This window comes from Alosa sapidissima, chromosome 5 (genome assembly GCF_018492685.1).
Source record: "Alosa sapidissima isolate fAloSap1 chromosome 5, fAloSap1.pri, whole genome shotgun sequence".
In the NCBI taxonomy this organism is placed as follows: Eukaryota; Metazoa; Chordata; class Actinopteri; order Clupeiformes; family Clupeidae; genus Alosa; species Alosa sapidissima.
This window is the reverse complement of record NC_055961.1, coordinates 31,132,848-31,157,100: the sequence shown is the minus strand read 5'-3', so window position 1 is coordinate 31,157,100 and position 24,253 is coordinate 31,132,848. Positions and strand designations below refer to the sequence as shown.

The window sequence follows — 24,253 nt, the reverse complement described above, 5'->3', positions numbered from 1 at the left end:
TGCGGAGTGATATGATCAGCAGCACAAAACCCGTTGCCATTGACAGCGGTAATTATATGTTTGCAGCGGTAATTACATGAATTTATTTTACCGTAGAACGTTGGGAAATCCCATTCAAGTCAATGGAGCGTTCTACTAGCATTGTGAAGAGCCGTATAATAAGTCTATTTAATTTATAAGGCTGCAGCCAGCTAGTTAGAGGGGAATTCCTGTGTAAAATGGAATGCTTTGCATGGACTCTTTACAGGACTAGGAACTGGGCAGCAGGTGGTGTCCACTATACAAATAACAAACCCACTACTATTAATAATAAATATCTCACTATGCATTCACTTTCACAAAACTACAACACATCTCACTCACATGTATTTATCATCATCTCTTACTAAACGTATAAAACGTCCTTATTAATCCCCTATTGTAATTTCACCCCTTAATCACCTATTGTAATTTCACCCCTTATCAGTCCTTGACCTTTTTTTTTATTTTTTTAAAAACATCATTATTCCCTCCCGGACACATTCCATGACACAGGAGGATAGGGGAGACTTAAACACGCGCGCGCGCGCACACACACACACACACACACACACACACACACACACACACACACACACACACACACACACACACACACACACACACACACACACACACCCTCGCACACACGCCGGCGAGAGACACAGAGGAACACTAGTGACAAGTCTCGGCGCGCAACACAAGAAACAGTCCTTTTTAATAAACTATCTTTACACTTACGAAGTTATCAATGCCTCTATTTATATGTAAGGGCCCTCATTGTACTACCAAAGAAGCGTCGGGCTACTTTGAGACTTGTTAAATGGATTTCTATTTAAGCTGACAGCAGCAATACTGACAGCTTTTTGGAAACATCTGCCAGAATGTTCAAACTCGTTACCATGCTAAGCATAAGCAAAACACATTTTACACCGGATTTCCCCATTAAGTTAGCCATAATTAATGAAATAATAAAGTAGTTTTGGCTGGTCGTTAGTTCATGGACACAAGTAGACTCGACCTGTAGGCCTATGCCTAGTAGATCTTGACTGACTTCGCAGGCTCAGTCAGCATCAGCTGCTCTGCCACTCACCGTGCTCTGCTTCTCCCTCACACTCGTCAGGTACCTTCGTATATCCATCTGGTCAAATTTCACTCTGTGATCTGTAATCTCTTTTGTCAATTTCTATCTTATTTCTTATGCCAAGTGCCAAGTTGCCAACCCGACCCCTCAGAAAATGTTAACGTGACCCCTCACCCCTAGCCCCTAATACAATATTTTTGTAGGGGGGGCTTTTGAACATCTTGGGGGGCGGGGGGGCTTAGCCTAACAACGTTCCTGCCTGTATATATCATTCACCATAATTTGTGCCTTTCCAGATGTTCATGCCATATGCACTAATACACCTCCATACCATCAGATACTGGCTTTTGAACTGGGTACTAAAAACCAGTTGGATGGTCCCTCACCTCTTGGAGCTTGGAGGATGCAGGACAGGTTCACAGAGTGATGAATTCCTCAGCAGCTTTACTTCTGCGAGACTCTGCCTCTCTGGGATGCTCTTTTTATACCCAATGGTGGCAGTTAACTCAATTAGTTGTAAAATGTCCCTCCTTCTGTTGTCTTTAGCATTACACAACTTTTCCAGTCATCCAGCCTTCCAGTTTTTTACTTACATTTTTGCAGCGAAGCTGCGAAGGCACCCATTGTGTTTCTATCTTTTCTTATTATTATACCTTCTTCCGCCATGGAAGTCAATGGCAGCCCATAGAACCGTCTGGTAAAAAGTTGTGAAATTTGGCACACTGATTGGGGACATGGGGTCATGATTCATTTCATGATTCATTTCATCAAGTTTCATGTCGGCACCTCGAGCGCTGTAGCGGCAGCAACAGGCCAAAGTTGGACATGCGTTCACGCATGTAACTTTTGACCTGCTGACCCCAGTGTCAAAAATGAGGTATCGTTGGAATCCTTGGACCAAGCCGAGTTCAACGCACACTGACGACATCATTTTCCGCCATGATGGATTTTCCGCCATATTGGATTTTATAGAAAGTTAAACTAAAGTTTCACGCCTCACATAGTTTGTCTGATTTTCACGAAACTTAGGACATAAGATCTTCAGACCAAGCCGCACAAAAGTTATCCCTTTTCGTCTTCGGAACCAAAACCGTTCTCTCGTAACAGCCAATCGAAATTTGTGGCGAAGCCGCCAAACAGGAAGTGAGCTCATATAACCGCAACCATTTCATGCATCATAACCAAACTTAGTACGTGGACTCGGGACCCCATCAGGAGGATGTTCAAAAACGATGGTGACCTTTGACCTCTAGGGGGCACTGCAATTAGGAAAAATGTGTTTTGGCCTGTAGCTGCTGTTGTGTTTGGAATTAAAACAGAGACTTTCTAATGAGGAGACACAGCACTCAAAAAACACTCCATAGAAATGCATGGGGCTAGTTTGTCACGCCAATATGGCCGTTGTCTACACATATCCCACCCCTTCCTCGGCAAAACGTCGACATGTGAATACATTGAGCCAATCATGTGGTGTGATGTGAATACATTGAGCCAATCATATGGTGTGTTGTGAAGACATCGTGCCAATCATGTGTTGTGATCTCGCCGCTGGAGCAAGATTGGTGTCGTGAAGCCTTGCGCACGCGCAGTTCGACCCAAAGACTGTGCCCGATGAGTGCCCATAAAATGTTGGTATATGGCCGCCGAGTGGAGGGACTTGCCTAAAAGGACTTTGATTAAAATGTACTAGTGGGGACTGTTAATGCTGTTGGAGGTCCATAGGATGACCCAAGACAAATTGTGATGTCATCGTAATTGATTCGGCCGCCATATTGGATTTAATCAAAAACACCTAAATGTTTTCACAGGTCACAAAGGTTGTCCGATTTTTTTGGTGCAGATGATCTTTAGACCAAGCCTCAAAAAAGTTACCCCTTTTCGTCTTCAAATCTAAAACCGTTTGCCCGTAACAGCCAATTAAAATTGTCGGCAAAGCCGTCAAACAGGAGGTGAAGTGATCTCAGCAAGGTTTTCTCGTATCAAGACTAAACTTACCACATGTGCTCAGGACCCAATAAGGAGGAGGCTCAAGAAATTTGGTACATTTTGACCACTGTGTGGCGCTATAATCACAGGACGTAGGCTCATATCTCAGCAATGCTTACACATATTGAAACCAAGCTTGGTACATGGACTTGAGACCCCATCCTGAGGACACACAATACATTTGGTGACCTTCGACCACTATGGGGGCGCTAGAGATACAGGAAATTAGCTCATATCTCAGCAACGCCTTTACATATCGAAACCAAACTTGGTATATGGACTCGGGACCCGATCCTGAGAACACACAATACATTTGGTGTACTTTGTCCACTTGGGGCCCTATAATTAGGAAGACTTTTTCGTATCGACACCAAACTTGGTACGTTGAGTCGTAAACACATCCTAAGGACCTTAAATAAATTTGGTGACATTTGACCACTTTCACCTATCGCAACCAAACTTGGTATGTGGACTACATCCTGAGGATGCACAATTAATTTGGTTTGCTTTCACCACTAGGGGTGCTATAATTATCAACACTTTCACCAATTTAAACCAAACTTGGTATGTGGACTTAGAGTACATCTTGAGGACACACAATAAATTCGGTGACCTTCGAATCCAGTCCAGTCGAATCCAATCAAGTCCAATCCAATCCAATCCCAACTCCTGCTTGGCCCTGCTTGGCCCTGCTTGACCCTTGAACCAGGGTTGTCACTAGACCTAGAACTGCACTGGGGCACAAGCCCCCCTAGGGGCGTCCGCGAGCATGCTCCCCCGTAAGAAAATTGTGTATAATTTAACATTTAAATGAACGTGAACGTAGCCCCTATGCTACTCCATTTAGGCTAATTGAAAATGCGTCTGAGCACGCAGGAGAGGGGGAGAAAACGAGTGGCAGGTTCCAGCTGGCTTGTCATTGTTGATGATAATTGATATCTCCTTTTTATTAAGTTAAGATGCGGCGGTGGTTGGGATAGACTTATGGGGGCGAGAAGAGGAATGAAGCAGGGGATGAGGATATTGACAGAGAAATAGATAGAGATCCCAAACATGAAATTAAGTGTTTGCACTTTCTGTGTATATGTTCTGGTATGTATTCATGCCAACAATGTTAATAAAATGATCAAATGCATTCAGTGACACTCATCAAACTCATAATTCTCCTATTTTCACCGGAAAAAAATTGGCTAGTAGAAATTCTGATTGGGTAGTAACTTTAGAAAGTTACCAGCCATATTGGCTGGTGATCAAAAAAGTTAATTTAGAACCCTGTTTATATCCTCATGGTTTGCCATGTGTTGAGTGAAGAATTTGTGAGATATTTTACCAACAGTAATGGGTGTGTAGAATTCAGATTAAATTTCATGCAAGTTCAATGTTAATTTTCTGACGAGAGCAACTTGCCGCTAATGTCATTTGAAAGGTTAGATTCCGCTCCTTCATGTGATAGGTGTCCTTTGTGGACAGACTGTGTGACATCAACATTACCAACGTGTTTTCCAATTAGGAAACAAGTATTAATGGACAATAGGCTATTTTTTATCTGTTAATATTGACAAGCTGGAGTGCTAACCAGCTACCTTGCAGTTAACCTAACGTTCGTCATTGACCAGCAGATGAACAGCTAGAGCCATGTTGTCATGTTTAAATTGTGGAATTTTAACATTTCTTCACCTTCGACTTTAACTTCCTTCCAACATATAGTGCTCTGGCTAGAACAGCGACAGTAAACACAGCAACTTCATCTGCATGAGTGAACCGGCACATGTGCAATCAGTCAAATCAGACAGGAGACCCATGAGAACCTAACGTCGGGAAGGGACAACAGGGGGGATAAGTAAGGGATAACGGCCGCCGAGGTGTCCTGTTATACGGAATTAATGGACGAGGGCGAGGGGCAAAGAACTCCCCGACGCACAGCGCACTGGACACACCACGAAGGCCGTTATCCCGCTTATGACCTGGTTGCCACTGTAAAGCCACTGTAAAGCCACTGCCTTTATAGCACGCAAAGGAAACACGCGGTTCCCATAGACATTCGACGCCCGGAAGTTGGATGGCTGTTTCGGAGGCGGGACTTATTCCGGAGAGGTCTATGACAGCGATAGCATGGACAGTTGATTCCATTGTTGCGAAGCCTGCCTCCAGGCTCAACCGTCGTCCTACTATGGTTGTTATAGTTACCAGTCATAAGCATTGATATGGAACAGCGATTAAACTTTTTTTTTACCAGATCTACTTCATAGGTGTCCCGTTATTCAGAATTAAAAGCCATTTCTTCTCTCCGGGTGATAACGGGTGTTAGTGAAGGCGGGGCCAGCCCAGGGGGTGATATTTTGATTTGTTAAACACTGTGATTCTGAAGGAGGCAGGCTGCAATTACTCACCATTTATTTTAACAATATCATTGTGCTATATCGTTGGTATGAAAGAATATATTTATTTATTAATTTATCCCACTTTCCCAGATCCCACTTTAACCCTTGTTCATAAGCATAACCCTATGGCCATTTTGACCTCAGTATTTCACAGGGCCCGGCCCTCTATAGTCTTCGGTGAAAGTTGACAGAATGAAGCATTAAAGTTTTGCATTATCACTCTCTTTCTGAGCTCTTTGTGTAACTCTACACCAGAAACATTTTCAGCAAATGAGTCACATAACATAACAGGCACTACAGAATGTCTTAAGCTTATGATACATGGGGCAGCTTTTTTACCAGTGTTGCTGGGCAACCACATAACCAGTTCAATTTATTATGATAGAATGATCATGACTATTTGCATACAGATTATTAAAGTTTTCCAAAAAATAAATCACAACCATAGTAACGAGGAACATTGTCTAGCAACATTTCTAAAAAAGGTGCCCTAGTTCTTTCAGATAAAAATACCAACCAAGGTTTGAGATAACACTAGGCTACTCATTCTCCCTTTCACCAGGAAATCAGGAAACATTCTCTTATGCCTAGTCACGGAGTATGGCTACCCATAAACTTTCTGAAATCTCTAAATTTAGAGATGCGCTAAAAATAACAAGATGGAAAAATCAAAAGAACAAGAGGGCTGACTCACCTCATCACTATGACAGAGGTCCCAAGCCTTCAGTGGTTCTAACAAGGTGCCATTGGCCTCCTTAGAATCACCTAAAGGCAAGGTTATTGTTTCTTTATCTGACATCCTCCTCTCCATGAGGGCCTGAAGTTCGGCTTGGGCATCACCCTCCGACATCATGACTAGAAAGTGAAGATAAAAGATATAGGGGAAATGCTAGAAAATATACCCGCCGCAATATGAAAATGACCTAAGAGTCGAGTCTTTTTTTCCCGAAGAGCATGGGCGTAGATTTAGGGTGGGACGCTAAGGACTAGTCCTAATCAAAATTTTAAGATGACAAAATTGTCCCCACCAATATTTTAGCGAACTTATTTGTACTGCTGATCATTCCGACAGCAAGGTGAACTTCACACAAGGTGAACTTCTCCCCACTGTGCAATGCAGAAAAGGATGCTACAAGGAAGGGAATTCAAACACACTCAACACCTTACCATCTATTGATGTCATTGTGGTTCATTTGAGATATGACATTTTTTCTGTTAACTGGCTTGGATACAAAAGGACATTGTTGCCTTTGTCGGTGTCCTTATGTGAACTTGCACAGGTAACCTTGCTCATCTTTACTTGCGTACGACTTCACACCAGTGCTTCAGGGCAGCCGTGGCCTACTGGTTAGCGCTTCGGACTTGTGACCGGAGGGTTGCCGGCTCAAACCCCGATCAGTAGGCACGGCTGAAGTGCCCTTGAGCAAGGCACCTAACCCCTCACTGCTCCCTGAGCGCCGCTGTTGTTGCAGGCAGCTCACTGCGCCGTGATTAGTGGGTACCTCACTGTGTGTTCACTGTGTAGTGTGCTGAGTGTGTTTCACTAATTCACAGATTGGGATAAATGCAGAGACCAAATTTCCCTCACGGGATCAAAAGAGTATTTATACTTATACTTCAGACCAGAGCTGACGCTTCAGCAAAAGGCCGTCACTGAAAAGCTGTGAATGTCGTTGAACACAGCTGTTCTCACATTAGCTGATTGCGATAAACATTAACCATTGTTGCCTAATTACCAATTATTCATCAAGTAGTATCTACTTTTTTTAGTGTTTTTCACATAGTATTTTGCAGTATTTTTAAAATACAAAAATACACACCAATAAAGTATTTTGATACAAAATACAGAGCCATTTCCTTCAACCCAATAAAATAAAAATTACAAAATACTATTTTGTATTTGAAATACATATTACATGTTTCAGAAATCTTGACATGTCTAAGTTTTGGGTTGCAATATACAGGTAGTGGGCTCTCTGTTAATTTTAATGAGTAGGCCTAAGCCTAAGTTACAGCATTTCTATCACAATTGACCAGACTTTGACCTTTGGTCTGCTTTTAACAAAATTCTGGCTATGATTGTTCCTTGTATTGCATCATGAGCCATCACTGTGCCTATTGCATTGTACTGTTGTTAGCCTTAAGCCTAGCTCAGTCATTATGTTATACCACATCACCCTCCATTAGAAGTGCAATGAGCTGCATTGAGCATAATAAACTGCATTTAGAATTCCAAATTCATATTTCTAGATATTTTGGTGAAAGTAACTCAAAAGTAATACAATAGTAGTGTAATGCCTTACAATTCAGATACATATTATAATGTAACAAATTACTTTGAAAGTACAGTAATGAGTAATACATAATACGATTTTGAAGTAACTTGCCCAACACTGATGACAACCATCACTTTCCATGTCTGTGTTTGTGTTTGTGTGTGTGTGTGTGGAGGGTCAATCAAATTCTATGATTGCCACTGATGTGAATGATCTCACAAATCACACAAACCAAATCAAGTTTTAAAAAAATCGCAAAAGTATCGAAATTGAGATTCTTCACTTAGTATTGGTATTGAAACACTAATGTTGGTATTGTAACAACAGGAGTTGGGGATGTGTCCCCACCAAAGCTGAGACCAAACCTACGCCCTTGCCGAAGAGTGCTGTTGACACCAACAACTTTAAGGACAGCTTGGGTAAAGAAACATACTATAAAATGTATCCTTTCATAGGCTTACTTAAATGTCAGCATCGTTAAGTAGAATGTTGAAACTATATAATATCCTACGTCCCTTTTACGCATCCTTGACCTCATGACCCAAGTGGAAAATGTTTATTCAAGGACCCAGAAAATTAACCAGTTGAACGTCAAACAGTAGCCTAAACCAAACCCCAATTTTAGCTCATGCATTTGAATCGAATTCACAACATGCGAGGAGTACAGGCTAGATACAGTGTTGCCTATATAGTTCTCAAAATTAAGTAGATTTTACATTAGCCTATTCAGCGACCAGTTAGGCTACTGCATCACACATTCAACCACGCATCAGAGATAGGCTACACAAGGCAGTGTGCAGCGTACATTTAACTAGATCGACTAGACGAATAAGCTTACAACGTGTAAAGAGATGACAAAAACTCACCCAAAGTTGCTCGCTATAAAGCCACTTCACCGTGACTCAACACTTGTCAGGCTACAGCAGCCGACTATCTATTCAAATACAATTCTACTGTTTTCTAGCTTAACTGTTCAACTTTTCTTTTATTATTATTATTATTATTATTATTACAAACGTAGGCCTAGGTTGCACTTATTATCAACGGGCCTATTGCATGTTATAAAATAGCCTATCTGGATCACTGATTAACAATCCCGGTCAGCGTCTCACTGTACAACCTCAGGCACATCATATTTTACAATTATGAGATTAGGCCAACTAAAACACACAAACAAACGAGCACATTTAATCCCCTAGATATAGGCTATATGCCAGGTTTGGCAAGTATCAGTTAGTCAACTTACGTCAATTTGACGAAAACGCGGAAGTTCTGTCAAGGAAGTGTGGTGTCCATTGTAAGTGGATGGGAAATAATCATAGGAAAGAATACGTAGCCAGAGAATGTCTAATAGGAAGAGCCTAACTTAGCGGATACGCTAGCCTGAGTCAGACCTCAGTAAACGTAACTATATATCCATGTGTTGTTGTAGGCTACTCTCCAAATTGTCAGTGAAACCCTAGGTAGCCAATATCAAATCTCTATGGTGAAGGCAGCATATTTTACTCACGCTGCTGATGGACGTTTTATTTTGGAAATTACGTGCGAGGTGCACGTACTCGTCTCTGGCGAATGGATGCTCTGATTTGATTGGCTAAATATCAAAATAATGAATAATGGGGAAATGCAGACATATGTAGAATGTATAAATGCTACAAGGCAATTTCCAGATCTGTCTTCACACAACTTACAAATGGGTCACCATTTGAAAGGGAACTAGGCTTTCCAACGGTATAAGATGTAGCCTATTCATGGGTTTTATCAGGTCCCTTTCCAAATTCCTATGGCAAGCCGTTCAGGACATAGTCTGTCAAAATAACGCCTCCACGTGTAGATTTTTTTTTCTCACGATTTTTCTTCTTCAGGAGTAAAAAATAGACGTCTGAGCGTCAGAGTCATATTTTTACGTGTGCCACGCGCAAAAACTTTGCGTCTGACGTCAGTAGTAAAAAATGACGACTGGATGATTTGCTGCAATAGGCTCTGTGCACAGCGTCATGACGACCATTCGAATTTGACAGAAATTCGGCACATTGACTTCCGGTTATGAGCCTGTCGATTTAACCACCACAGAAATGGCAGCCGCTACTGGCAGTTCTTCCTTTTCCTTTTCCCGGTGTCTTTCGGATTTACCGGCAGTGAGCGTCAGCGACGTCCACAGGATCGTCGGTGCCCTGTCCCGCACCCCGACGAGTAAGAGGGACAAGGGATTTAAAATGTACATTTCTTCGTACATTCACAACTATGAGGGTAAGTATCTGATAACTGCTAACGTTAGCGCTTGCCTAACGCTACCTAGTAAAAGTACCAGCTAGTGTTTGTGACTATGTTTGCTTGTTATCAAATACCAATGTTGTTATTCAACACAAATTATATACTCCTCCTTCCGTCAGTTTCCATAAAAGATCAGGATTCAGGAGAGGTGGTCGTGAGGGCAATGTGCTACAGGTCGCTGATGAAAAAAGAGAAACCTCACAGCTTGAGTGTATGGTGATGCTAGATATGAATAAGATAAGATAAGATAAGATAAGATACGATAATGTAAGAAGATAAGATAATGTGATAAGATAAGAGTTCGTTTATCAGCCAAAATAACCCAGCGTTTTTGATGTTCCTGGGGATTAGCAATGTTTACTGTAGTGCTACATGTTTACTGTAGCTACCTTAGCTGCTAGCTGCTACAGGTTTACTGTGCATTGCTTGTCCCCACTGGGTTTTTGCTTGCATTAATTATTATGTTAGCAGGTGGGGAATCAGCTAGGGTAAAGTTTGGTGAATTGATGATGGTGACTAGAAAGTAGTGACTAATGTAAGAGCAAGCAGGTTAAAAGGTAAGTTCACCTAGCTGGTCCCCACTGGGTGAAGGTTTTCTTGCTCATTGTTTTGATCCTTCAATTAAGCTACAGTCTGGAGTGAAAGATACTACTACTGAAATACAAGTGGAAAATTATATGGCATAATATTCAGCACATTAGTCCAACACATAGCTTAGAATATTATCTTATCTCCTAACTTCAAAATGTTAGACAGAGGATTCAACATCAGGAGTGCCCTGCTGGTCTAAAGAAATGAGTCACAATGCAAGACTGTATCTTAAAATAATCTGTAAGCAATGAGTATCCTAAAAGAATGACTGACCAGGCTATGATAAATTGTGACTTACTATGACATTCTGACATTGCAGGTGGTTCTTAAAGACAGCAAGCCTGTGCAGCTGATTCATCATACATGTTCTTGCATTGCTGGAGCTGCGCTGTGCAACCACTGTGTTGCTCTTTTGTACCAGTCAGCCCACTACTCGCAGCTGAAGGTGCCTGTAGTCCCCCCTGTGCTAAGCTGTACTGAGGGAGAACAGCAGTGGCACAAACCTAGGACTTTGGTAAGTCAACTAAAAACATATAACTAATTACTGTTTTGTAGTTGTTATGTCGTTTTACTGAAGATGTGCTTAAAGTATGTCCTGCAAACACTACAGGGTATAAAACCAGGCCCAGTGGACAAAATGGCTGTGCTGTCTACTAAACCGAAGAGCCGTCCTAAAGCAACAACAGAGGGTATAAGGTAAAAGCAATATTGTAACAATACATGGGTAATTTGATTTCAGGTCTATAAGCCATCGAGCATTTCCACTTATACATGTTTTACACTTCACTTCGCAGGAGCACGCTATACAAAGGCCTTAGTGGGGATCTACCTGATCTTTCTGTCCTTCGGGTGAGTTTACCCTCTTATTTAACCAGTCTTACCATTTGTAATGTTGTGTGGAGCTGTACAAAATGTGCCAGATACTGTGTGCATAGAACTAAAATTGTGCTTAGTTGGTGTTGAGTTGTATTGCTAAAATATACACTACTCCATCCCAAGGTGACTGAGGCATATGCTGACTTCTCCAGAGCAGAGTCGCCAATGGTGTGTAGCATGAACATCAGCTGTGAGGTTCCATTGGTCAACTCTGCCCTTGGGATGGTGCAAGCCGGAAGCCCGATTGCCTACCAACAGCCAGCAGCAGCATGTAGAGATCTATCCTTCCACATTGCCCCACCTCGTCCATACCTACCCTTGGAAGGTTACCGCTTACAGCCCTCAATCTACATGTCTAACACCACTGAGGCAGAGCGCAGGCACTTACAGAGCCTACAGGTGACTTGGGATATGGCAAATAAACTGGAAAGTGCCACAAGAACCCAAAGCTCCTGCGAGGAATGGCACCAGTTGCGGAGACCAAGACTCACTGCTTCGCGTTTCAGGGAGATCTGCTTTGTCAGCAACAAATGTGAGGACAGTCTGGCTGATAGGATCCTGAAGGGAACATATCAGACGAAGGCCATGAGAAGAGGACTGGAGTTGGAGGCTGATGCCATATGGGAGTACACCCAAATAAAGAGGGTCAACCACTATCCGTGTGGATTTATAATCCACCCAGACACGCCTTGGCTGGGAGCATCTCCGGATGGACTAGTTTTTGACCCGACAGAACCCTCTTCCTTCGGTCTTCTAGAAATTAAGTGCCCAAATGTTAAAAACTATGTTGACTGTCCCTATGTTAAAATGACCTTAGGCAAAATGGAGCTGAAGACTTCACATGCGTACTACTACCAAATTCAGGGGCAGTTATTGGTAAGTGGCATGACGTGGTGTGATTTTGTTGTGTCGGCGGAGGAAGACACATTAATTAATAGAATACACAGAGATGTAGAAGTGTTCAAGGTCATCAGAGACAAAGTTGACCAATTTTATTTCAATGTTTACATGCGAAAATGCATGTAAATGATCAACTTAATAAACAATGAACACAAAAATGCAAACTTGGCTGATTTACTTTTTAAAATGTTGGTTTAGACAAACAGCACATAAAAGTCCATGGAGTCCATATACCTAGTGTAATAAAGAACAATTATATAAATAACATTTATTTTAAGAATGCGCACACACGCGCGTGCGCACACACACACACCATTCAACACAAGGTCAACATTTCAAACCTCATTTGCCCAGGTCTTGACCAGAGGGCCATTTTGGAAATTAGAGAGTAGACAGGCGACTGTAAAAATTTGATTAATACTCCCCGATATGGCAAGCGGGATTGTGGTTTCAAACAGTTTGTTTTCCTTCACTCTTCTGATTAGCCTCTCTACATGTACCCTCAAGCGAGCAATTGACTGCGTTTCCAGCACGTCTGCCTCTGCCATTTGGGCCCTCTGGATGACGAAGGCTGGGCGGTAAACAGTGCCAGGGGCCAGGTCGTCCACCAAGAATCCTTTGTCCACCATAATTGCGGTGTCAGGGGTAAGGAGGTTTTGGATCCCGGACTGACGGAATATTTCCTTGTCACTCATGGAGCCCTCGAAGAGGGGCGAGATGAATGTCAGAGCTCCATGAGGGGACATACCAACCATGGCTTTAAAGGTGCAATGTGATTTATAGTGTGAAAACACTTCACTTTGTAGAACCAGGGAAGATGGTGTCTGGCACCGTAGTTCAGTGCAGTCAAGGATGACTTGTGTGTCACTGTATGCATTGAACTCTGGTGGAAGATTGTCCTTAACAGCTGCAGGAGACATCCAAAAACAGACTGAGCCCAGCAGAGTGTAGAGGAAGTTGGCCCAGGTGACGATGATGCGACTTACTGTTGTCCTGTGTATGTTAAAGCGATGAGCCAGTTCCCTCTGTGTGCAGCCAGTGGACAGGTATGTCAGGAACAAGAAGAGCTCATCTATCGCCAGCAGTTTCTAAGGGTTGGGGAGAAATATATAGATAGATACTTTACTCATCCTGAGGGACATTTTAGACATCTAGTAGCTTATATTACATACACACAAATACATACATATTTCACCCACATAAAAATTAAATCCCTCACAGATAACCATGTAGATAGATAGATAGATACTTTATTGATCCCCAGGGGTACAGTATATAACCATGAGAAGTGCACACTTACAGTTGGTCTGGTGACTGGGCTTTCAGTGACTGTGCTGGTGGCTCTCTTGTCTCTGCTGGTCACCCTGATCATTTTGGATGTTGCAGTACTAATCAGGCTCCAAAACGCCATCAGGTGCTTGTAAGATGGGAATCTGAAATATAGTATCCTTATCAGAAAGAGAAAACGGAGAAATTTGTAGTAGCCTAACCTTCTGTGGCGATATTAAGTCCTCAGCATTTCTTAAATTAACTTTGACAAATGACAATTGTTGAAGGCTAGCACTACAGATAGCGGTCTTACCTGGTATAAAATCGTATGTCTTCAGGAGAAGAGGCAAACCGCTGCAGTCCAAATTTGGATAGATGGCATATTTTCAGTTGCTCTCGAAGTGTATCGATTTCCTGTCGGAGTTGTTCATAATGTTGCCTATCCACGCACACGGTAGGAGATGCTTCATAGTCGTGGTCCATGACCATAGGGAGGGCAATAGGCTCCGCTGCTGCTGCTGGTTCAAGGACACGCTCCGGGCTCGGTGGTCTTGCCCGTCGCTCCCAAACACCGGGTCGTTCCTTGGTTGAATAATTGTTCCACTCAAACAACGAAGGCACAGCACCTGCTACCAAAGCACGCCTTCCTTTCTTGGATGTTACAATTTCGTGTGGCTTAAAGTGCCGACTGCAAACTTTTGTGTGCTGAGTTATCGTAAACCCCGTCCTTCGCACTTGATGAATCCACTTAGCCCGAAGACTTACGTTTTTTGGGAAGCAGTGGAAACTAAGTGAACTATTATAACGGCCTGAGGCCGAACAAAGTGGCACACAGCAGTGTTCATTTGAGCCGTTTACAATTTTCATAAATTTAGTAACGTTAGCAGTCATGTTTATTGTTTTAGCGATAACAGCAACATACGCTTAACGTTACTATGTAACTAAGAGACAGACCGGAACCAGCTGTGCCGAATTTCGTACAAAGCGGAAGTTCGTTCTTCCGCTTGTGCACGTAGTCTATAGAGTGTCCCAGTGACGCCACTTCCATTTGCCTCCATGGGACCTATCTTTCAAAAAATGTTGAACGCCAGTCTATGGCGAAAAATAAATTATTTTCTGGTCCCGGTTGACTTGTGCCTTGAATTACCCATATGATGTTTGTCAATTTTAAAGAGAATTTTTCATGTAAAGACATTTGCAGTTTGTTTCGTAACTATTGAATTACAACATAGTGAAAGATCGTAATTCCCACGACTACAAACCCATCAGTCGCGCTAGTGACGTTAGCTCATTCACAGCCACACTAGATTGTACAAGCATACCAGCAACAGGTCTTAATTGGGCTTTCCTTGCCGATGAAAATACCATGAGTCAGAGGATTAAACACATCAGGTAAGTTGTATTCGTCCATAGACTGTACATTAGATACTGTTAAGTGATATTGCAGGCAGCAAGATGCAACCGTTAACTAGCATAACAGCTAATCTTATCGTTAATTACGTTGGTGACGTACATCGTTCGAGACGAGAGATGTAGTCCACTGAGCGGATTCTCACAAAGCGGAGCGGAAGTAAAACGGAAGTCACTGGGACACTCTATAGAGCTCGAGCAAGATGGCGGCGTGACGAGTTGGGTTTTCGCTGAGCTCGACACAAGTTTTTATATTTGATGTATCCTTGCACTATTAGACTAAGTTAAGTTGGTGTATTTTAGTGTATAAAAGTGTTACAACTATCTGAGTGTATCTGTTCGTATGAGAAATGGCAACTAAGTCTGTTCAGAAGAGACCTAATGAGGAAAGAGCGGCTCACATGGGAGATGTAAGCAATGAGATTAGCATCTCTGATGACCACAATTACGAAATGGACTGTAACCTGCAATTGGAAGACGAGGAGCAGTTCCCCACTCTACCCATGTCTCCGAGTAAGCCTCCACTTCCAAAAAAGCCATATATCCGTACTGACAATTTAAAATCTGATGAAGCTGTCCGTACTCTGGCTAACCTCATCAACTCTAGAAGTGACGCGATTGAGAGGATGGTAGAAACCGTTCGCATGCAGTTGAAAGACATGAATGAAAAAATAACTAGCATCGAACAGCGTGTAGATAAAAGTGAGGAAGTGGGCTTGAGATGCATGGGTCGCGTTTGTGACTTATAACGATATGGTCGGAGGTGGAAAGACAAGATTCCTTCGGTTGATTCGGCACCTGCGAACGCGGCACTTTTCCCACTCTGTGAGCCACGTCTATGGCCTCAGGAATCTTGTCTTTCTCAGAGGGTAGCACCTCTTGGCATACCAATCACCTCCATGTGGACATTCTCTTTCTCCTCATCAGAGACACCATACAATCTTAAATTCCACCTCCGACCATATCGTTATAAGTCACAAACGTGACTCATGCATCTCAAGCCCACTTCCTCACTTTTATCTACACGCTGTTCGATGCTAGTTATTTTTTCATTCATGTCTTTCAACTGCAAAATGGGAACAGCTCTGTGAAACTCATGGGTGGTACTTCTCCTAGATTTGATCTGTCCAGAGGCATTCAACAGGGATGCCCCACCTCCCCATACCTTTTCCTTTTAGTGGCACAGCTTTTAGCAGACCACATTAAATCCAGTAATGTAAAAGGTATCTCTATTGTGGGTAGAGAATTATCCATAACTCAGCTGGCAGATGACACAACACCTTTTTTAGAAAATGAGCAACAAATCCCTGTTGCAATAGAAGCGATTGATGTGTTCTCCAAGGCCTCAGGTCGTTACTTAAATATAAACAAATGCGAACTAATGGTTATTAAGGAGTGTTCTGATAATTCCCTGTATAACATCCCTGTAAAAGATGAAATCAGATATTTAGGAATATTACTCACTAAAGATCAGCAAAGAAGAATGTCATCAAACTTTAATCCCATTTTAGAAAAAGCTAAAAAAAAGTTTACCAGTGGCTTTTAAGAGATTTGTCAATAAGAGGTAGAATTCTAATTACTAAGGCAGAGGGTATATCTAGACTGACTTATGCAGCGCTTGCTCTGCACCTTGACAAGAAGTTACTTGCAGAAATTGATAAAATGATCCTCAACTTCATCTGGAAAAACAGATCCCATCACTTAAAGAAAACAGTAAGAACTCATATGATAATGGTGGTCTTAATTTTCTTGATTTTTACTACTCTAAATAGCTCTTTTAAGCTAAAGTGGTTGAAACAGTTTTTCCATAGTCCAACTTCTATCTGGAATATCATACCTTCTCATAACCTATCAAAACTGGGTGGCTTAAACTTCCTCCTTATGTGTAATTATGATATTGATAAAATTCCTGATATTGACAAGCTACACTTTTCTTGTCATGTGAAATTAGCACAATTTAAAGTAGCTTCCTATGTAGTGAACTAGCCTACGGCTGTGTTTGTGTTACTAAGCTTGCTACATTTGACTGGGGTGGTAGTTTTGTGTAGTGAAGTTTTATTCATGGCAGAGTAACTGATAGTTTAGCTCACTACAATTTCCAAGTAGCTTGCCCAACACTGTATTATTCACATGTAATTCACCCTAACAAAAATAAGATGCATCTCAAATCCCTTTTCATTCATTTATTTATTTTATATCCCCCCAAAACTACCTTGCTCAAGGACTACCACAAATGAACTGAACGGTCTCCTCACACCCCTGGAACTGAGGAAGGTGCAGCTCTACATTGCAGTACTGCAGGGCATCTGCTACACTGTGACTGAATATTTGATTTATGAGCTCCACCTTCATCACCTTTTTGGTATGACAACTGCTCTACCCATGACCGGAAAGCACTGCAGAGGGTGTGAAAACTGCGCAACGCATCACCGGTTCCTCACTCCCCTCCATCGAGGCCATCCAGGGCAAGCGATGCTTGCGTAAGGCGCGCAGCATCATCAAAGACTGTTCTCACCCCAACCACAGACTGTTCACCCCACTCTCCTCAGGGAGGCGTTACAATGTCTAGACTGAACTGTCAGGCAATGGTCTCCTTATAGGCCATACCTGGTCTGTCTGATGCCTTTGTTTCCCTTCCTCGGCCATATATGGTTATCTTTTGCTCTGACAGTTTGTCTTCTACATACCTTATAAACAGAGGTGGAAAAAGTATGAAAATATTGTACTCAAGTAAAAGTATACCTTGATAAAATATTACTCAAGTACAAGTTAAAATACCGATCTGAAAATGTACTCAAGTAAAAGTAAAAAGTAGTTCATTTAAAATGTACTTTAAGTAAAAGTTACTTAGTTACTTTTTGGGGCGTGGGTACCAGAACAACCAGTTTTACCAGAGACTTTCTAATGAGGAGATACAGCACTCAAAAAACCTCCATAGTAATGCATGGGGTTAGTTTGTAACGCCAATATGGCATGTGAATACGTTGAGCCAATCATGTGGTGTGTTGTAAAATACATTGAGCCAATCATGTGGTGTGCTGTGAAGACATCGTTCCAATCATCTGTTGTGATCTCGCTGCTGGAGCAAGATTGGTGTCGTGAAGCCTTACGCACACGCATTTCTGCCGAAATAGATGCACGATAAGTGCCCAAAAAATGTTGCAATATGGCCGCCGAATGGAGGTACTTGCCTGATAAGGATGTTGAGAAATGGAGATCTATGTGAAAAATCACCTCCTTTAAGTTCTTTAAGTTTGAGCAGTAGTTGATTTTCAAAGTTAGTTGCACTCATCCTTGGGTTGCTTTGCAGTGAACAGTAATCCAGCACAACTGAAAAGCCCCTCACAGGCAGCTGAGGCAGGCAGGCCAATGTTGAGTTGCAGAGAGTTTTTTTTATATTTGGAAACGAGCAGAAGGTTCAGCAGATTAAAGGGCGTCGAACTAGGGGGGAAAGTGGGAAGTATAGGGCAATGGAGGAGAGGTCCCTTGAAAAGTGGAATACAGGGGGCACAACATTTTCATCAGGCATTAGTAATAACTCAGGTAATCCACACATAAAAAATCCAAACAACTCCATAAGTAGAGTCATGTGTAATGAAGTGGAATAACACAGGGAAAAAGTATTGAACACGCTAAGAAAAAGCACTAAGGCAAGGAAAGGGAAGGAAAGAGCTGGAATCTGTAAGTAGTTAGAGAGTAGTTATCCTTTCTATCTGCGCAAATTAATATAAGCTTGGTTAGTAGCTTACATATTGATGGGCTATAAAAAGGTTTTTCATTACCAAGGTGTCACACAAGAAACATTTCATGATGGATAAAAGTAAAAAGCTCTCCCAAGACCTTTGCAACCTTATTGTTGCAAAACATATCAATGAAACTGGTTACAGATGCATTTCAAAACTTCAAGAAACATCACTGCATCATCAACCGGCACAGGGCACAGGATCTCCTCGCAATATTTCTGACCAGGGAGTCAGAAGGATAGTCAATTCCAAGAGCCAAGGACCACTCGGAGAAAGCTCCAGAAAGACTTGAAGGCAGCCAATTCAATTAAATTAAATTAAACAGTTCTGGAAGTAATCTGGAACTAAAGATCAGGATTCACAAGAGGGACCCCTGGAATCTGTTTAGAACAACGGACCAAAATCACACCTGAAACTGCGACTAATAAGTTTTGTCATACAGGAGCTGTCTTTACAAACAAAGGCTTTTCCACAAAGTATTGAAGAAATTTCAGTAGGCACATTCAATACTTTTTTCCTGTCATTCCACTTTAATACACAAAACTCTTATGTTTGGATTTTTGTATATGTGTGTTAATATAATGTGTGGTGAAAATTTCAAATAGACTCACTGGAAGTTTAGGCTAATTACTGAAAAAAAAATAAGCGTTCAATACTTATTTCCACCATATATTTATTTTACCTGAATATTTTAACTTCCAAATTAAATGTAAAAATGAATGTCAGACGAAATGTAAAGTTTGACTGACTGGATTTTGTATACAAAACATAGTGAAAACTGTCTAAGGTCACTCTCACTCTCCCTTGCTAAAGAGCTAAATGGTTTAGTCCGCCTTGATTCATAAGGTAGTCTATCTAGAATTGAAATAGAAATTGTATAGATTTGTATTTTTTGTAATTATTCCACATTTAGTGTAGTCATATCAGAACCTGAAGTAGCCTACAATCCAAATGCAAGCATTAAACTTCAGAGTATTACCTTTCATTTGAAAGGGGTTCATAATATGCAGTAAGCATTTGATTGCCAGTATGCATTTTGGATAACCCAAAGTCTTATGAGGAGTTTTCATAGGGCATTTTACAAAATGCATGAGTATACCTTGGCAAATAATAGTCTAAAGTAGGTTACTCATGTTGTCATTGGGGGCCAAGCAGCGAAGCTGCGAGGCAACCATTGTGTTTCTATTTGTTCTTATTGGGGGCCAAGCAGCGAAGCTGCGAAGGCACCCATTGTGTTTGTTAGTTTTCTTATTATTGGGGGCCAAGCAGCGAAGCTGCGAAGGCACCCATTGTGTTTCTAGCTTTTCCTATTATTATTACACATCTTTCCTCTGCCATTGAAGTCTATGGCAGCCCATAGAACCGTCTGGTGAAAAGTTGTGAAATTTGGCACACTAATTAGGCAATGCCCCATGATTAATTTCACCAAGTTTCAAGTCCGCACAACGAGAGCTCTAGCGCCACCAACAGGCCAAAGTTGGACGTGCGTTCACGCACGTAACTTTTGACCTGTTGATCCGATTTTGAAAAATGAGGTACCGTTGGAATCCTTGGACCAAGCCGAGTTCAACGCACCCTATGACGTCATTTTCCGCCATGATGGATTTTCCGCCATTTTGAATTTCATCAAAATCACTTAAAACGTATCAGAGGTCACACATTTTGTCCGATCGACACCAAACTTCATAGATATCATCTACAGACCATGCCTCATTAATGCATTGCTTTTTGTCTTCGGAACTAAAACCGTTCGCGCGTAACAGCCAATCGAAATTTGCGGCAAAGCCGCCAAACAGGAAGTGAGCTCATATCTCAGCAACCCATTGATCTATCATAACCAAACTTATTCCATGGACTCAGGACCCAATCAGGGGGACGCTCAAGAAATTTGGTGACCTTTGACCTCTAGGGGGCGCTGTAATTAAGAAACATGCCTTTTGGCCTGTAGCAGCAGTTGTGCTTAGAATTGAAACCCACTAGTGGTGTCTGGTACTACTGTTGAAGGTCCTTAGGCCGACCCAAGCCAACTTGTGATGTCATCGTATTTTATTCGGCCGCCATATTGAATTTAATCAAAAACACGTACAAGTTTTCGCAGGTCACAAATTCCATCTGTTCTTCACCAAAATTGGTAGAGACCATCTTCAGACCATGCCTGATGAGTGCATTGCTTTCTGGAACAATTGACAGAAGCATTGACCTGTACCAGCCAATCGAAATTTGCGGCGAAGCCGCCAAACAGGAAGTGATTTCATATCTCAGCAACGCTTTCATGTATCAAAACCAAACTTAGTACATGTACCTCAGACCACATCGGGAGGACGCTCAAGAAATTTGGTGACATTTGACCTCTAGGAGGCTCCGTAATTGACAAAAATGCATTTTGGCCAGTAGTTGCTGATGCGCATTATTTTGCAATGGAAGTCAATGGCAGCCCATAGAACCGTCTGGTAAAAAGTTATACAATTTGGCACACTAATTGGGGACAGTCCAATAATTCATTTCACCAAGTTTCATGCCGGCACCTCAAGCGCTCTAGCGCCACCAACAGGCCAAAGTTGGACTTGTGTTCACGGACGTAACTTTTGACCTGTTGACCCGAATGGCAAAATGAGGTATCATTGGAATCCTTGGGCCAAGCCGAGTTCAACACACCCTATGACGTCAATTTTTGACCTCTGTGTTTAAATCACAGCAAGTGTGATCATATCTCAGTCAATCTTTTATTTTTGATGTGAAACTGATGACAGCAAGTTCCATCTAGTTCATTCTAATGTGTGCGTGCAAGGGTGGGACGGGGTGGGATGGGCAGGGGCGGTTGCGGCGGTGGGCTGGCTGGGGGAGGGGGGGTGGCGACACTCAGCCCTGGTTCAGCCCCACAAAATCAGTTATGTTTTGATGTGAAACTTGACCTTGTAACTCAGCCAATCTTGGGTTGTATGGCATGGAACTTGCTGTGACTGCTTAAGGCTATATGTCTGATGCAACGGCATTGATTTACATGGTTAATCTGGCCTGCTGATCTCACTGCTTGGCCCCCTCATTGCTGCTTGCAGCTATATTTATTATTATTATTATTATTATTACGCTTCCGTCATTGAAGTCAATGGCAGCCCATAGAACCGTCTGGTGAAAAGTTCTGAAATTTGGCACACTGATTGGGGACAGTCTCATGATTAATTTCACCAAGTTTCATACCGGCACCTTGAGCGCTCTAGCGCCACCAACAGGCCAAAGTTGGATGTGCGTTCACGCACGTAACTTTTGACCCATTGATCCGATTGTCAAAAATTAGGTATTGTTAGAATCCTTGGACCAAGCCGAGTTCAACGCACCCTATGACGTCAATTTCCGCCATGATGGATTTTCCGCCATTTTGGATTTCATCAAAAACACTAAAAAGTCTTCAAAGGTCACAAATTTTGTCCGATCGACACCAAATCTGACACACTTGATCTTCAGACCAAGCCTCACAAAAGTTATTCATTTTCGTCTTCGGAACTCAAACCGTTCGCCCGTAACAGCCAATCGAAATATGCGGCGAAGCCGCCAAACAGGAAGTGAGCTCATATCTCAGCAACCCTTGCATGTATCAAAGCCAAACTGGGTGCATAGACTCAGGACCCAATCAGGGGGACGCTCAAGAAATCTGGTGACCTTTGACCTCTAGGGGGCGCTGTAATTAAGAAACATGCCTTTTGGCCTATAGCTGCTGTTGTGCTTAGAATTAAAACGCACTAGTGGTGTCTGGTAATACTGTTGGAGGTCCTTAGGCCGACCCAGGCCAATTTGTGATGTCATCGTAATTGATTCGGCCGCCATATTGGATTTAATCAAAAACACGTACGAATTTTCGCAGGTCACAAATTTCAGCGGATCCTCACCAAAATTGGCAGAGAACATCTTCAGACCATGCCTTATCAGTGCATCACTTTTTGGAACGATTGACAGTAGCATTCGGCTGTAACAGCCAATCGAAACTTGCAGCGAAGCGGCCAAACAGGAAGTGAGCTCATATCTCAGCAACCCTGCCATGTATCATCACCAAACTTACTACATATGTTCATGACCCCATTAGGAGGACGCTCAAGAAATTTGGTGACATTTGACCTCTAGGGGGCACCGTAATTGACAAAAATGCATTTTGGCCAGTAGTTGCTGATGCGCATTATTTTGCAATGGAAGTCAATGGCAGCCCATAGAACCATCTGGTAAAAAGTTATACAATTTTGCACACTAATTGGGGACAGTCCAATAATTCATTTCACCAAGTTTCATGCCGGCACCTCAAGCGCTCTAGCGCCACCAACAGGCCAAAGTTGGACCTGTGTTTACGGACGTAACTTTTGACCTGTTGACCCGAATGGCAAAATGAGGTATCATTGGAATCCTTGGGCCAAGCCGAGTTCAACACACCCTATGACGTCAATTGTTGACCTCTATGTTTAAATCACAGCAAGTGTGATCATATCTCAGTCAATCTTTTATTTTTGATGTGAAACTGATGACAGCAAGTTCCATGTAGTTCATTCTAATGTGTGCGTGCAAGGGTGGGACAGGGTGGGATGGGCAGGGGCGGTTGCGGCGGTGGGCTGGCTGGGGGAGGGGGCGGCGACACTCAGCCCTGGTTCAGCCCCACAAAATCAGTTATGTTTTGATGTGAAACTTGACCTTGTAACTCAGCCAATCTTGGGTTGTATGGCATGGAACTTGCTGTGACTGCTTAAGGCTATATGTCTGATGCAATGGCATTGATTTACATGGTTAATCTGGCCTGCTGATCTCACTGCTTGGCCCCCTCATTGCTGCTTGCAGCTATATTTATTGGGGGCCAAGCAGCGAAGCTGCGAGGCAACCATTGTGTTTCTATTTGTTCTTATTATTGGGGGCCAAGCAGCGAAGCTGCGAAGGCACCCATTGTGTTTCTAGCTTTTCCTATTATTATTACACATCTTTCCTCTGCCATTGAAGTCTATGGCAGCCCATAGAACCGTCTGGTGAAAAGTTGTGAAATTTGGCACACTAATTAGGCTGCGGCCCAGAATTAATTTCACCAAGTTTCGAGTCCGCACCACGAGCGCTCTAGCGCCACCAACAGGCCAAATTTGGACATGCGTTCATGCATGTAACTTCTGACCCGTTGGCCCGATTTTGAAAAGTGAGGTACCATTGGAATCCTTGGACCAGGCCGAGTTCAACGCACCCTATGACGTCATTTTCCGCCATGATGGATTTTCCGCCATATTGGATTTTAGTGAAAGTGAAACTAATTTTTCACAGGTCACAAATTTTGTCCGATCGTCACCAAACTTGACATACATGATCTTCAGACCAAGCCTAACAAAAGTTGTGGTGTTTTGTCTTCGGAACTTAAACCGTTCACCCGTAATATCCAATTGAAACTTACGGCGAAGCCGCCAAACAGGAAGTGAGCTCATATCTCAG

At 42.4% G+C, this 24,253-nt stretch overlaps 3 protein-coding genes and 1 long non-coding RNA gene across 6 annotated transcripts in view; 1 reads left to right on the top strand and 3 right to left on the bottom strand.

Annotated features, from left to right (window-relative positions):
* si:ch211-283g2.1 (sodium- and chloride-dependent GABA transporter 1) overlaps nt 1-9,260 on the bottom strand; it is a 31,469-nt gene extending 22,209 nt beyond the window's left edge. The window contains exons 1-2 of one of the 2 annotated variants that reach the window (XM_042092263.1): nt 8,992-9,260; nt 6,164-6,324 (exon numbers count right to left, since the gene is read on the bottom strand). In XM_042092263.1, coding sequence (XP_041948197.1) covers nt 6,164-6,322 — 159 coding nt within the window. In that variant the 5' untranslated portion in view covers nt 6,323-6,324; nt 8,992-9,260. The other variant, XM_042092264.1, reaches the window with a different exon arrangement.
* Nucleotides 4,634-6,155, bottom strand: LOC121709133. Its single transcript, XR_006031845.1, has 2 exons — nt 5,592-6,155; nt 4,634-5,052 (listed from the first exon to the last, which is right to left on the bottom strand). It is a non-coding gene; the product is annotated as an uncharacterized LOC121709133 (long non-coding RNA).
* A 562-nt stretch (nt 9,261-9,822) lies between the features above and the next one.
* LOC121709132 lies at nt 9,823-12,538 on the top strand. Of its 2 annotated transcripts, XM_042092266.1 has the most exons (6): nt 9,823-9,995; nt 10,139-10,230; nt 10,930-11,124; nt 11,221-11,306; nt 11,405-11,459; nt 11,610-12,538. In XM_042092266.1, exons 1-6 carry the CDS (start codon nt 9,962-9,964, stop codon nt 12,510-12,512), a joined length of 1,365 nt encoding a protein of 454 aa, XP_041948200.1. In that variant the 5' UTR covers nt 9,823-9,961; the 3' UTR covers nt 12,513-12,538. The 2 variants fall into 2 exon arrangements, with proteins under 2 accessions (XP_041948200.1, XP_041948201.1); XM_042092267.1 differs by lacking the exon at nt 10,139-10,230.
* Nucleotides 12,539-12,693: 155 nt separating this feature from the next.
* LOC121709131 lies at nt 12,694-14,551 on the bottom strand. Its single transcript, XM_042092265.1, has 3 exons — nt 13,969-14,551; nt 13,687-13,819; nt 12,694-13,474 (listed from the first exon to the last, which is right to left on the bottom strand). Exons 1-3 carry the CDS (start codon nt 14,544-14,546, stop codon nt 12,722-12,724), a joined length of 1,464 nt encoding a protein of 487 aa, XP_041948199.1. The 5' UTR covers nt 14,547-14,551; the 3' UTR covers nt 12,694-12,721.
* Nucleotides 14,552-24,253: the final 9,702 nt, after the last annotated feature.

Coding starts and splice junctions, on each gene's coding strand:
- LOC121709132 (XM_042092266.1), top strand. CDS start 9,962: ATGTACATTTCTTCGTACATTCACAACTATGAGG. Junction 9,996..10,138: donor GTACATTCACAACTATGAGG/GTAAGTATCTGA, acceptor TCCTTCCGTCAG/TTTCCATAAAAGATCAGGAT. Junction 11,307..11,404: donor GCAACAACAGAGGGTATAAG/GTAAAAGCAATA, acceptor TTCACTTCGCAG/GAGCACGCTATACAAAGGCC.
- LOC121709131 (XM_042092265.1), bottom strand. CDS start 14,546: ATGACTGCTAACGTTACTAAATTTATGAAAATTGTAAACGGCTCAAAT. Junction 13,820..13,968: donor GACATACGATTTTATACCAG/GTAAGACCGCTA, acceptor ACTATATTTCAG/ATTCCCATCTTACAAGCACC. Junction 13,475..13,686: donor GCCCAGTCACCAGACCAACT/GTAAGTGTGCAC, acceptor CCCAACCCTTAG/AAACTGCTGGCGATAGATGA.